This window comes from Aulonocara stuartgranti (assembly GCF_965226115.1).
Source record: "Aulonocara stuartgranti genome assembly, chromosome: 7".
NCBI classification, from domain to species: domain Eukaryota; kingdom Metazoa; phylum Chordata; class Actinopteri; order Cichliformes; family Cichlidae; genus Aulonocara; species Aulonocara stuartgranti.
This window is the reverse complement of record NC_138945.1, coordinates 42,669,344-42,683,309: the sequence shown is the minus strand read 5'-3', so window position 1 is coordinate 42,683,309 and position 13,966 is coordinate 42,669,344. Positions and strand designations below refer to the sequence as shown.

Sequence of the window (13,966 nt, the reverse complement as noted above, 5' to 3'; positions counted from 1 at the left end):
TGAATGGGTAGATGACTGAATGTGTAAAGTGCTTTGGGGTCCTTTGGGACTAGTAAAGCGCTATAGAAATACAGGCTATTTTGATATATTTTCCCTCTTAAGAAAATGGCACAATTTTCTCATCCAATAAAAAAAAATATTATCTACAAATTTACCCTTTAATTTTATCTCAAACATCACATCTCAACCTATTATTACCATAGTATAACCTTGTGATGCTTACTGGAGATAACTGTAAAACACAATGTTACATGTGAGTGAAGATAACTACAAATCAGCATTTATAATTACACACATTAATGACTATATGCAAGAACAGATAAGCCTTGTTTTTCAAAATAAACATGCTAGTCATACACCACAACCATCTCTGCTGCTGCTGTTTTAACTACGTGACTTCTTGTATGAAAAGTGCTTGGTCATTCACTTTGAATACTTTCAGAGGGGTTCTAATTCAGCAAGTTTTTTTTTCTATGCTAATGTATTTCCCTTGTTAGCATTGTGTTAATGGTCTAGTTTGCTAGATTGCTAAGCATACTACCATGTGCTCAGATGCTATACATATTTGTGTGAATAATGCACATAATCATTGTCACTTTATAACCACATACTGACATATCAACTTCATACAGTGCATAAGAAAAACATACTCAGACAGCTTATCTGATGTGGCTTGGTTCTTTTGGTGCTGATTACAACACACTCTAGGGTCCTCGTGCTAGACATGCATGATGGGAATGACATTCTGAACATCCAATGTGTGTCATAATTAAAATGTTTTTGCTGAAGTAGGATTTGAATTTCAATACAGATTGATATTCCCTATCCTACTTTTGCTGAAATAAAGGACCTAAACACCATTTCAACCACTATGAAGAACAGATAATTAATACAAAATGATAGTCAATGCACTGTCAGTCTTCATATTATACACCTTACTTTAGGCCACAGGGAACTATTTGTACAGTAAGGTTTTACTCACCCGTGAAAATGTAGAGACCATTGTTTGGGTCAGGACTGAGACGAGGCCATATGGTGATGTTGTAGTACTCAGGAATCACATCCATGGAGAGACGGTAGCTTAGGAGAATAAGCACAAAAATAATAGGACTTATTTCAGACATTGCTATCCAGCTTGTTTTATTTATATTTGATCATTTACAAATGTTTGTTCTTGAAGTTGATGTGTTACAAGCAGAAAAAAGGATTGTGCATCAATATTTGAGCAAGTTTAAAAATGCCAAATTATGATAGGGAGACGACTGGGTCAGAGTATCTCCAAAACTGCAGCTCTTGTGATGTTCCCAGTCTGCAGTGGTATTTATCAAAAGTGGTCCAAGGAAGGAACAGTGGTGAACTAGTGACAGGGTCATGGTTGGTCAAGGCTATTTAATCCATGCTGTGAAGGCTGGCCCGTGTTGTCTGATCCAGTAGGCTCAAATTACCAAAAGGTTAATGCTGGTTCTGATAGAAAGGTGTTAGAATACATGGTGCATCACAGTTGTGTTCCTATTTTTGTAGCAAAAAGGAAACCAATGCAATATTAGGGAAGTGACCATGATATTATGCCTGTTCAGTATGTCTAAATAACAGAAATATTAAAAATATATATAAACACCTCAAACAGTACATGACCGTAAACAAACATTTAAATTTCATTTATTCCATTTCATTTATTTATTTATTTCACACATGGTTCAACAGTGTTTCATTTCCTTCATACAAATCCTCCTTCCCATTAATATAACACTGCACCCATGGGTAAAAAGGAGCAGAAGAATAAATTCTTATTAGCACCTGCCCCCTATCTGCAATCTAATTATTCTTACAAGAGGGCGCCAACAACCCAAAAAACCCTCTAATATGTATCTTTATTTAACAATGCAAAACTAACAACAAATCAGTATAATCACAATATACAGCACTAAATGGCAATGAAAAATTTTCCTTCCACATTTAGCCCAAATTACTTTCATGTTCTTCATATTGATTTACCCTTTTAAGTATGTAACACATTTTAAAACGGTGCATATTTGTACAACTCCTAAGATTATCTTGAAGAGAATTCCATATTCTTATACCCTTAACTGTCGGACACAATTGCCTTTGTGTGGTCCTAGCAAACTGATGCTTCAAGTCAAACGTCCTTCTGTTATCCCCACTTCCTGAACACAATACAGACAAACTTTGTAACTTAAGAGGTAATGTATTATTTCTTGCCTTGAACATAAATAATAATGTCAGTAATTTCACTAAGTCTTCAAATTTCAACAAATTCGATTTTATAAACAGATTATTTGTATGTTCTCTATATTTAACATTATGAACCATTCGTACCACTTTTCTTCTGTAACAAGTATAGAGGATTTATATTAGTTGCATATGTATTCCCCCACTCTTCAGCACAATAACTGAGATAGGAGAAAAATAGTGAGAAATATAAAATACGCATTGCCTTATAATCTAGTATATATCTGACATTATCCAAAATAGAAATATTTTTAAACATCTTTTTTCTAACATGTTCAATATGAGATTTCCATGTTAATTTATCATTCAATACTAACCCCAAAAAACAGTAACTCTCTCAATCGGAACTCCATCAATGGACAGAGTTACTTCCTCGTCTTTTACCCAATTTCCAAAAATCATAAATTTCGTTTCTGTCAAGTTCAAAGATAATTTGTTTACATCAAACCATTTTTTTTTAGTTCTTCCATTTCAGAAATCATTAATTCAGCTAGACTAGGTTGCAGTAATTATAAGGTCCCTGGTTACAAAATGGTAATAAAAACAATAAAAGGTATGTTTTTGCCAATTAATATCCTACCTGTCCCAAGGAGCTGTAACATCACCATGATCTGTCAGGGCAAGAGTCCACAATGTGACAATGGTTGCTATGGAGACCAAGGCTAAGATTACACACAAAACACACAGAGTACTGACTCTGCAGGTTTTTCCCATTGCAAAGACGTCCTACAGATAGATGTGAACAAAATGGCAGAGTGGAACAAGTCCAGTTGTTGAATAAACCCTGATCTCAGTCTTCAGTGGCAGTTCAGTTGTGAATTAGCAAAGCCCTGTTTAAACTGAGCTTGTCTGGTTTGCTGAATCTCCTGTGAATGACAAAGAGAGGTGACTATCAGCATTTAACTACGACCTCCCCTTCTGCCACAATCAAGTCCTCTCAATGTGTGAAATAAATGGATTATAAATTAGGTTGGCACTTGTGGGAATTGTGCTGCTGTTGACGATGACTTTCCATTTTGTAGTAGTAAACTGCACAATAATGTTTTACTGCCTGTTTACATATCAGTCATAAAACACTGCATGTCCAATGAGAATTCACTCATTGGATAACATAAAGATTCTTATCATCTTTGACTCAGTGTTCAGAGGTCAAACCTTGTAAGATACTGACAACACAAAGGCCCATTACCAGTCATCACTTTTAGCCCTATCTCTTGGTTGTCAAGGCTGACATTTAGAGTTGGGAAATTTGAACGGCGAGATGGTGCAGTATACTGCCTCACAGCTGGTAGCCACCCCAGCTTCCTCCCAAAGACATACATGTTAGCTTAACTATTAATTCTTAACTCACCATAAATGTGAGGTAGATAATGTGCTTAAGCTGTATAAAATGTATGGTCAAAGAAGCTGTTTGTGAGTCTGGAGGTGCAGGACCTGAGTGACCTGAGGTGCTGACACGAGGTAGCAGGTCAAACATAAAACAGGTGTTTGGCAGGGTGCAAGGTGTCACCCGTGATGGCCCTGGTTTTCCTGAGACTGGAGGAGCTTGTGATCATGGGCTGCCTCCAGGGGTAGTAGCCACTCGTTTTTTGGCAGTAAATTACCCTCTGCACAGCCTTCCTGTTCTCAGTAGTGACACTGATTTAGACACCTGTCTACATAGAACAAGTAATGCTGGCTTAAAAAGCATGTTTTCTTTTTGTTGTTATTGTTATTAATTTTGGTCACTTAGGAATGGCTCTCAGGTGGCATCATTTGTCACTTTTCATGTCTTTTCTCTTGTCCTTGCGCACCCTGTAAAATGTTGGATCCAGGGAAGTGGATTGTGCAGTATCACATAGCTTCTATGATTTAAAAAAAAATCATCATAATGAGAAGCACACATCATTCCTAAGAAAAAAATAAATTGTTTCTTATTCAATTGAGTAAACGTAATTTTACAAAATGTGCACCAATATAAAATGCCTTTATGTTGTTGGCAGTGAGTGCGCATCACTCACTGGTGTACAGCTGTACACAGCTGCAGAGCTCCACTCACTGTGGGTTCAGGCTAGACTGTAATATTTCATCCAGATAATGTGTCAGGTTCTCTGAACAGACAGTCTGTGAGGTGCACAGGAGAAGATTATATGACAGGCTGTCTTTGGTAAGTAGCTGATTTGTCTGAACTAGTGTCTAATAAATAGTTCAGATTGTTGCTATAATGTGTGTAAATCTAAAGGCTCATTTTGATTATATTACGCACCATACTTTTAGCCCCTCCTTGAATCGCTACCTTATCGTGGTGGAGGGGTTTGTGTGTCCCAGGGATCCCAGGGGCTATGTTGTCTGGGGGCTTTTGCCCCCTGGTAGGGTCTCCCATGGCAAACTGGCCCTGGGTGAGGGACCAGACAAAGAGCGATTCATAAGACCCTTATGAAAAGGACACCGAGGGAACAGTTTACCCTGCCCGGGATAGGGTTACCGGGGCCCCACCCTGGAGCCAGGCCCGGGGAGGGTGCCCGAGGGCGAGCGTCTGGTGGCCGGGCCTTAGTCCATGGGGCCCGGCCGGGCACAGCCCAAAGAGGAGACATGGGCCCATCCTCCCGCAGGCCCACCACCCGCAGGAGGCGCCATAGGGGTCGGGTGCATTGTGTGCCGGGTGGCGGCCAGGAGCGGAGGCGGACTGACCCCCGGCTGCCAAGACTGGCAATAGGGACATGGAATGTCACCTCTCTGGTGGGGAAGGAGCCTGAGTTAGTGCGTGAGGTTGAGAGGTACCGGCTAGATATAGTCGGGCTCACCTCTACGCATGGCTTGGGCTCTGGAACCAGTCTCCTGGAGAGGGGCTGGACTCTGTCTCAGTCTGGAGTTGCCCCTGGTGAGAGGCGGCGGGCTGGGGTGGGTATTCTAATATCCCCTCGGCTTGCTGCCGGTACGTTGGGGTTTTTCCCGGTGGACGAGAGGGTTTGTTCCCTGCGCCTTAGGGTCGGGGAACGGGTCCTGACTGTCATCTGCGCTTATGCGCCGAGTGGCAGTTCAGAGTACCCAGCCTTCTTAGAGTCCCGGGGGGGGGGGGGGGGGGGGTGCTGGAGGGTGCTCCACCTGGAGACTCTGTTGTCCTGCTGGGAGACTTCAATGCTCACGTGGGTAGAGTTCGTCCGTTAGTCGAACCTCGGATACAGGAGGAACAATGCGGTTTTCGTCCTGGTCGCGGAACACTGGACCAGCTCTTTATCCTCTCCAGGATACTTGAGGGTGCATGGGAGTTTGCCCAACCAGTCTACATGTGTTTTGTGGACTTGGAGAAGGCATTCGACCGTGTCCCTCGGGGTGTCCTGTGGGAGGTGTTGCGGGAATATGGGGTGTCTGGCCCATTGCTACGGGCCATTCGATCCCTATACAACCGTTGCAAGAGCTTGGTTCGCATTGCCGGCAATAAGTCGGACTCATTCCCGGTGGGTGATGGGCTCTGCCAGGGCTGCCCTTTGTCTCCGGTTCTGTTCATAATTTTTATGGACAGGATTTCTAGGCGCAGCCAAGTGGCGGAGGGCTTTCGCTTTGGTGGCCTCAGAATCTCATCTCTGATTTTTGCAGATGATGTCGTTCTGTTGGCTTCATCGGGTGAGGGCCTCCAGCTCGCACTGGAACGGTTCGCAGCCGAGTGTGAAGCAGCGGGAATGAGGATCAGCACCTCCAAATCTGAGGCCATGGTTCTCAGCCGGAAAAGGGTGGAGTGCCCACTCCGGGTCGGGGATGAGTTCCTGCCCCAAGTGGAGGAGTTCAAGTATCTCGGGGTCTTGTTCGCGAGTGATGGTAGAAGGGAGCCGGAGATCAACAGACGGATTGGGGCTGCAGCTGCAGTAATGCGGACGCTGCACCGGTCCGTCGTGGTGAAGAGGGAGCTGAGTGTAAAAGCGAAGCTCTCAATTTACCGGTCGATCTACGTCCCTACCCTCACCTATGGCCACGAGCTGTGGGTAGTGACCGAAAGAACGAGATCGCGGATACAAGCGGCAGAAATGAGCTTCCTCCGAAGGGTGGCTGGCCTCTCCCTTAGAGATAGGGTGAGAAGTTCGGCCATCCGGGAGGGGCTCAGAGTAGAGCAGCTGCTGCTCCACATCGAAAGGAGCCAGCTGAGGTGGTTCGGGCATCTGACAAGGATGCCCCCTGGGCGCCTCCTGGGTGAGGTGTTCCAGGCATGTCCCACCGGGAGGAGGCCCCGGGGCAGACCCAGGACACGCTGGAGAGATTATATCTCTCGGCTGGCCTGGGAACGCCTTGGTATTCCCCCGGATAAGCTGGAGGAGGTGGCTGGGGAGAGGGAGGTCTGGGCCTCTTTGCTTAGGCTGCTGCCCCCGCGACCCGGCCCCAGATAAAGCGGATGAAGATGGATGGATGGATGGATGGACCATACTTTTAGCTGCTGTGTGCTACATTTTTATGCTTTGTGGTTATCTCTTTGCAGCTAATCACTGGCTTAAGTTCAGTTATGTCTTTTGTAGATCCATCGCTCTGGTCTCCCTTCTTGGGTCTTAAGACCACAGGGAAACATCACACATCTATCTGCTGTTTGTTCTCATTGCTTAAATATTTTTTGTACAATAATCAAACAATAATCAAATATTTCCATTTATGTAGTTATTTTTTATTTCTAAATATGAAAGAACTCATCTGTGCCACACATCAGTCTTTTTGAAATTGCCGTTTACCTACAGCTGTTATTTCTATTGTGCAGCGGTGGATGTGCTGATTTATCACTAAGCTTCACTTTAATACTAAACAACATTCAAGAATTCTAGAGCATGTTTTGAAGCACTCCCATTCAGTCGTGCATGTGCAGTTATATGTATTTGCTGCAGACTGGACAACTTTTTGTTGGGAGGTTTTATTGTCAGTAATTTGGCCAAAGTTATAATTGCCAGATTCTGACGTGCATTTCCTTTTCTGATTCTCGTTTTGAGATTTTTATTTTTTTTATTTTTTTTTTAAATCATAGAAGCTATGTAATACTGAACAGATTAATGGGACAGCATTGCAGAGGCTTCCGAATTTGCCTTAGAATCCTCTGGTTTCAAATATTTCTACAACATTAAATTCAAACTGAAAATGCAGACCATAAGATAACCCTATATGCTGATGATGTAATACTTTTCCTTGGGAACTCACAAATCTTTCTTCTGAAGATGATCACACTTATAGATAAGTTCTCATCTATATCAGAATACTCCATCAACTGGAATACGTATAAATTTTTCTGCCTGGTTTTCAGATTTGTCAGGGTTGAATCACATTCCTCAACTGCAAATAGTAGAGGATGATCTCACACGTTGGAATACTTGTATGAATCACAGAGAGGGTAGCCAAAATTAAAATGATGGTTATGACTATAATCAACTACTTGTTTTTACTGATCCCAAATAAACCCTCTGTTGATTGGTGTAGGTCACTAGATCTTAAATAATTTAAAATTTAAAATCAAAACACAATTTGTATATTACTAATTTTTAGACTAGATTTTTAGACTTGGTCCCCACTGAACAGTTCCATTGCTTAATGGGGGTGGTCAGCTGTAGTCTTGTCTCTCCACATACTTAGCAGGGGTATAGTGGATATATTGGACAAAGGAGGCTGTATACAGAAATGTAAGACCGGAGGAAAGGAGGAAGACCACTGAGAAGATTTATAGATTTATTGAAGAAGGGCTAGGATAACAGAGGAGGATATTGGGGATAGGGAACAGCTACTTCTTTTGGTCACTGTCTGTAGGGGACACCACAGCAGACCAACTGCCTCCATATCATCGTAAGTGCCAAGTTTTGGTAAAATAATTTAGTAAAGACAAAATTATATTGCATAGACTATGTTAGTGTAGTCATCAAGTCATTACTGAGGCTGACTTTGACCTTAGAGGTTTAAAGTATTCAAGCAAGCTAAGATTAGCCATTTATTTGTAACTTAGCTAAACTGCATCAGCTATCTCTTTTTATAGGATATCCAGGCCTCTTATATCTTTAGCATATGCCTGTTGGAGTACATCTAAGATATATTTTATTTGGGTTGAAACTAATTGATTTCTGTCATCTACGGTAGTTTCATAGAGAAACATCCCGTGCCCTTTCCATAACAATGGAAATGCCTAAGTGAGGCGTGTAAAATGTAGAAATAACTAAACTGTATCTAATTTTTTACTGTACAGCAGGTAGTGTCATGTTTGCTGTGTGGCAGGATGCAGGACCCTAATGCAGGACTCACAGAAAATGAAAGAGTGAACTAAAGGAGGCAGCTTTATTTAGGCTGTAAAAAACTCTTCAAACATACAGAAAACCAAACCAAAAGTGAGGAACTAGAAATACGGACAAAAATCAATACACTATGACACTGGGAAGCTAAGGAACTAAACTGGGAAACACCTAGGAAACTATGAGGAGCACTGAGGGAAAAAAACATAGAGGGTGGTGCAATGTGACAACAAGCAGGGGAACACCGAGAACTAAAATACACAGGTAGGATCACGAGAGGTTGTAAATTATTAAATTATTCAAACTAAGAAGAAGAACAGAAGGTTGATTTAGAGATAGTGCTTGGAAAACTGGAAAGTACAAAGGTTACAAATGGATGTCATGGATGTGATAAGTGTTTAACTCTCCTGTTCATAATCACTGTGCTTTATAGCTGTGTGACAATAAAATGACACTCATAAAGTAAAAGTGTTATGAAAAATTGTTTCTGTTAAACTATAACTAAAGGTTCAAATATAAGACAAATCACTTGGAGACCACACATGATGAAATAAAAATTTTATAATTTACTTATTAAGAAATGTATTGAAACAAAACTTGCATAGATTTCTTCTGAATAGTTTTTCTTCCATAAGACTGTAGTGAAAAGAAAATTTGGTTTGCTACCAAATACAAATTACATAGCATTTTGTTTTATCTTATTCTCAGTAAAACTTAATTTCCTATAGGAACCTATTCAAGGGATTAATAAAGTTCTATCTATCTATCTGTCTGTCTGACTGTCTGTCTGTGCAGGCCCAGACAAATTCAAATTCAAATTTTATTTGTCACGTACACAGTCATACACAGTACGATATGTAGTGAAATGCTTGGACAACTGCTCGTGACCTAAAGAAAACAAAAAAGGAAAGGCTATGAATAAGATAGGAAATAAATATGAAAAATTAAAAAGGGTAAATTTAACTAGGAAGGAATAAAATATAAATTAAGGTTAAAAATGAAATAACTGTACAACACAAATTAGAATGAAGGGTAAATTTAACTGGGAGAATAAGATAAAATATATAAATTAAAGTTGAAAATAAAATAACTGTACAACAAAATACACAATATAGAACTATATAAGAATGTATGAAGAAATCTAAATAAATATATACACAATAACAGCAGCTGTACAAGTATTAACTGGAAATGAAGAATATAGTGACCAGTGTTGTGCAAAAACAAAGTCCAGAAAGTCCAGTGTGTGTGTAAGAACCATATGTGTGGGTCAGTACTGTGTGGTGGTGTGATTGAGAGACCGTATCGCCTGCGGGAAGAAGCTCCTCCTCAGTCTCTCTGTGTTGGTCTTCAGGGAGCGGAATCGCTTTCCTGACCTCAACAGAGAGAACAGTCTGTTGTTGGGATGGCTGAGGTCCTTCACGATCTTCCTGGCCTTGGTCCAGCACCGCCTGCTGTAGATTGAGTGCAGGTCAGGGAGCTCGGAGCGGATGGTGCGCTCAGCTGACCGCACAACCCTCTGTAGAGCTCGTCTGTCCTGCATGGTGCTGTTCCCGAACCAGGTTAAGATGTTTCCCGCCAGGATGCTCTCTATGGTGCACGAGTAAAAGTTCCTGAGCACCTTGGAGGGCAGTTGGAAGTCTCTCAAGCGTCTGAGGTGGTAGAGACGCTGTCGGGCCTTTTTCACCACGGTGTTGATGTGACAGGACCATGACAGGTCCTGCGTGATGTGAACTCCGAGGTATTTGAAGCTGTCCACTCTCTCCACTGGGCACTCGTTGATGACGGGGGTCTGGTAGTTCCTCTCCTGCTTAGTGCTGAAGTCCACTATCAGCTCCTTTGTCTTACTGACGTTTAGAAGGAGGTTGTTCCTCTGGCACCAGTTCTCCAGATTCCTAATCTCCTTCAGGTAGGCCGTCTCGTTGTTATCAGAGATCAGGCCCACCACGACGGTGTCGTCAGCAAACTTGATGATGGTGGTGGAGCTGGTAGTGGCCACACAGTCATATGTGTACAAAGAGTACAGCAGGGGGCTCAGAACACACCCCTGGGGGGCTCCAGTGCTGAGAGTGGTGGAGGCTGAGACATGTCCGCCCATCCTTACTGCCTGTGGTCTGCCAGTTAGGAAGTTGGAGATCCACTGACACATAAATGAGCTGAGTCCCAGATGCTCCAGCTTGGTGGTGAGTGTGGAGGGAATTATGGTATTAAATGCAGAGCTGTAGTCTATGAAGAGCATTTTAACATAATTCCCCCTTCTAGTGTCCAAGTGAGTGAGTGATGTGTGGAGGAGATGAGAGATGGCATCGTCTGTGGAACGATTTGGACGGTAAGCGAACTGTAGTGGGTCCAGTGTGTCTGGTAGTGAAGAAATGATGAAGTCTCTGACCAGGCGTTCAAAGCACTTCATCACTACTGAGGTGAGGGCTACAGGGCGATAGTCATTGAGAGAAGCAGGGTGGGGTTTCTTCGGGACAGGAACAATGATGGACTCTTTGAAGCATGTGGGGATCACCGACTGAGATAAAGAGATGTTGAATATCTCAGTGAACACAGGAGCTAGCTGGTATGCGCAGTCTCTTAGGATACGACCTGGGATGCCGTCTGGTCCTGCTGCTTTCCTGGTGTTCACTCTCTTGAAGGCTCTCCTTACTTCATGCTCGGAGATGACGAGCACGTTTCCGGTGCTGGCAGTATCTTCCTGTCTGCAGCCGTTAGCGCCGCTAACACTAGCATTGTTGGAGACCTTAGCTGCAGCCTCGAAGCGAGCATAGAAAGTGTTCAGCTCGTCTGCCAAAGTCACGGCCGCGTTCGTCATACCGGTTGTTGGTGCTTTATAGTCCGTTATTGTCCTTAGTCCCCACCACAGGCTCCTGGAGTCACTCTGTTGGAATTGTGACTCTAGTTTCCTCCCGTAGCGCTGCTTCGCCTCTTTCACCGCCCTCCGCACGTTATATGACGCGGCTTTGTACGGGTCCATGCCCCCCGTCATGAGTCCCGTGTTGTAGGCAGCGGTGCGGGATCTCAGAGCGTCGCGGATGGTTTTATCCACCCACGGCTTCTGGTTGGGAAACGTTGTGATAGTCTTTGTCTCCACGGTATCATCCGCTAGTTTCCCGATGAATCCCACAACCGCTTCCGTAAACACGTTGACATCATCGTCGGAGCTGTTTCTGAACATGCCCCAGTCTGCGTCATCGAGTGCGTCCTGTAACGCGGCCACCGATTGATCCGTCCAGCGCGCGACCTTCCTCTGAACCGGAACTTCCTGTTTCAGCCTTTGTTTGTATTTTGGCATGAGGAAGATGGCGGCGTGATCAGATTTGCCAAACGGGGGGCGGGATTGTGCCTTGTAGCCGTCCTCGACCGTAGTGTAGCAGTGGTCCAGTGTCCTTTCACCCCTGGTGGGGCAGGTGATGTGTTGATAAAAGTTCGGCGCTGCGCGTTTGAGGTTGGCGCTATTAAAGTCCCCCGTCACAATAAGCGCAGCGTCCCGGTGTTGTGTCTGGTGCTGTGTGAGTGCCTCATGCAGCTCGCATAAGGCGGTGACCGTGTCCGCTTGTGGTGGAATATAAACGGCACTTACAATGACCGATGTAAATTCCCGAGGTAGATAAAAAGGACGACACATGATGGACAGTAGTTCCAGATTTGGTGTGCAGGAGCGTGTGAGAGGAACAACGTTCGCACTGTTGCACCAGTTGTTGTTCACCATTAAACACACGCCGCCTCCCCTTGACTTCCCCGAGTCCCGTGTCCTGTCCATGCGGTGAACCGAGAAGAACTCGGCCGGCTGGATGGCGTGGTCCGGCACCGCTGGGTTCAGCCATGTCTCGGTGAAGCAGAGGAGATTGCAGTCCCGAATGTCTCTCTGGAACTTTATCCTGGCCCTGAGGTCGTCAAGCTTGTTCTCCAGTGACTGGACGTTGGCGAGCAGGATGCTAGGCAGAGGTGTGCGGTGTGCACGAGCTCTCAGCCTGTTCCTGACGCCGGCTCGCTTCCCTCTAGGCCGCCGCCGCTTCCCTTTGTTCTCCCTCGAGATCTCACTCGGCCAGCTCGGATCCGGAGTTAAAAACTTCGAATTGTGAGTACATTGTATACCAATAGAAACAAGAGTGTCACTGTCATACCTAATGTACCCAATGGTGATGATTTTGCCGATTTAGAAACGCTGAAAACTAACTTAAAAAACAAAGACAAAGAAAAAGTGGTCGGAGCAGTCGTGACGGCAGCCGACCTCACCGGCGCCATCTTAACTTAATGACCAATCTTGAACCAATTTAAACACTTAAAAAACATCTGGTGAAGAGCTGAAGCCAGACGTTCAGAGGAACGGACGTCAGTGTAAACAATCAGTTTCCCAAGGAGATCCTGGAGAGACACAAGGTCCTTCCCAATCTGAAAAAAACTTTATCCAAGAAGGGTCTTGAGCTTTTGTCACAGTCAATAATCTGTATGTCAACAGGCAGCTTTATCAGGACCAAAACAACACCCTATGGCTATGACTCAGGTGACGTGTATTTACACGATTGTCTTTTGCTTTTCTCTTTTCACTTTTTGTTTTCACTCTCCTTTTCCACTAATCTAATGGAATTGACTACATAAAACAATTAGCAATAGCCAGCAAAGCCTGTGTACCTGTTTTTGTTTTTGTAACAGAGGTGCGGTCTGCTGCTCCACTGCAGGCGGGATGGTGCAGTGGGCTCATGGATCAATGCCAGGGTGGCTGGCAGGGCAGCTGCCCCCATTTGGCTAAGTGGGCTGACAGGAAAGCTGCTGGGAAAATCAACAATAACACTTGTCAAAGACACATTCCTTCAACTGTCAGCGATCATGCACTGCTATCTTTCCACTGACATAGCAAAGAGTCACATCACCAATTAGGAGCTAGAGATTTAATACATCATTGCTAAAAGAACAAGATTTCATTAATTATTTCAAAAAGAAGCAGATAATGTAGTTAGATAATAATGAACTCAGTGAATATCCCCATGTATTCTATGGGAAACGGGAAAGGTAGGAATGTAGAGCAAAATTTAATGTTCATATAAGAAAAAGAAGGAAAAAATGCTTGTGTCAGAACTAGGACAAAAAATAAATAATTGGAATCAGCCTATGTTGCCTCACCACAAGAACATATAATTAACAACCTGAGAAAACTAAAACTAGAATAAAATGACATCATTAATGAGAGAACAAAATGTCTGATGCAAAGGCTGCATTTGGAGAACGTTGAACATGGTAATAAATCTGGAAATTCTTTGCTAACAGGTTAAAGTTAAAGTTAGTAAAGAAATGGAGGAACGCACGGATGTTGCTGAGACATGTGCCCCCAGGTCTTCGGTACTCTTGGGAGCTGCGGATGGTTGTCCTGGTTCCATCTACGTCTGCCTCATTATCAAGTACATTTGTGTCAAAGACACTCTCTCTATCTCTTTCTTTGTCACTGATTCACACTACGACAAAAGTTTGGATTTATGTATCTGTGTATTGTG

At 43.5% G+C, this 13,966-nt stretch overlaps 1 protein-coding gene across 1 annotated transcript in view; it reads right to left on the bottom strand.

Annotated features, from left to right (window-relative positions):
• LOC309710226 (aminopeptidase N-like) overlaps positions 1 to 13,966 on the bottom strand; it is a 61,465-nt gene that overhangs the window by 31,785 nt on the left and 15,714 nt on the right. Inside the window, exons 2-3 of the mRNA XM_082539517.1 lie at positions 13,110 to 13,244; positions 983 to 1,080 (exon numbers count right to left, since the gene is read on the bottom strand). Coding sequence (XP_082395643.1) covers positions 983 to 1,080; positions 13,110 to 13,219 — 208 coding nt within the window. The 5' untranslated portion in view covers positions 13,220 to 13,244. The remainder of the gene's footprint in view (positions 1 to 982; positions 1,081 to 13,109; positions 13,245 to 13,966) is intronic.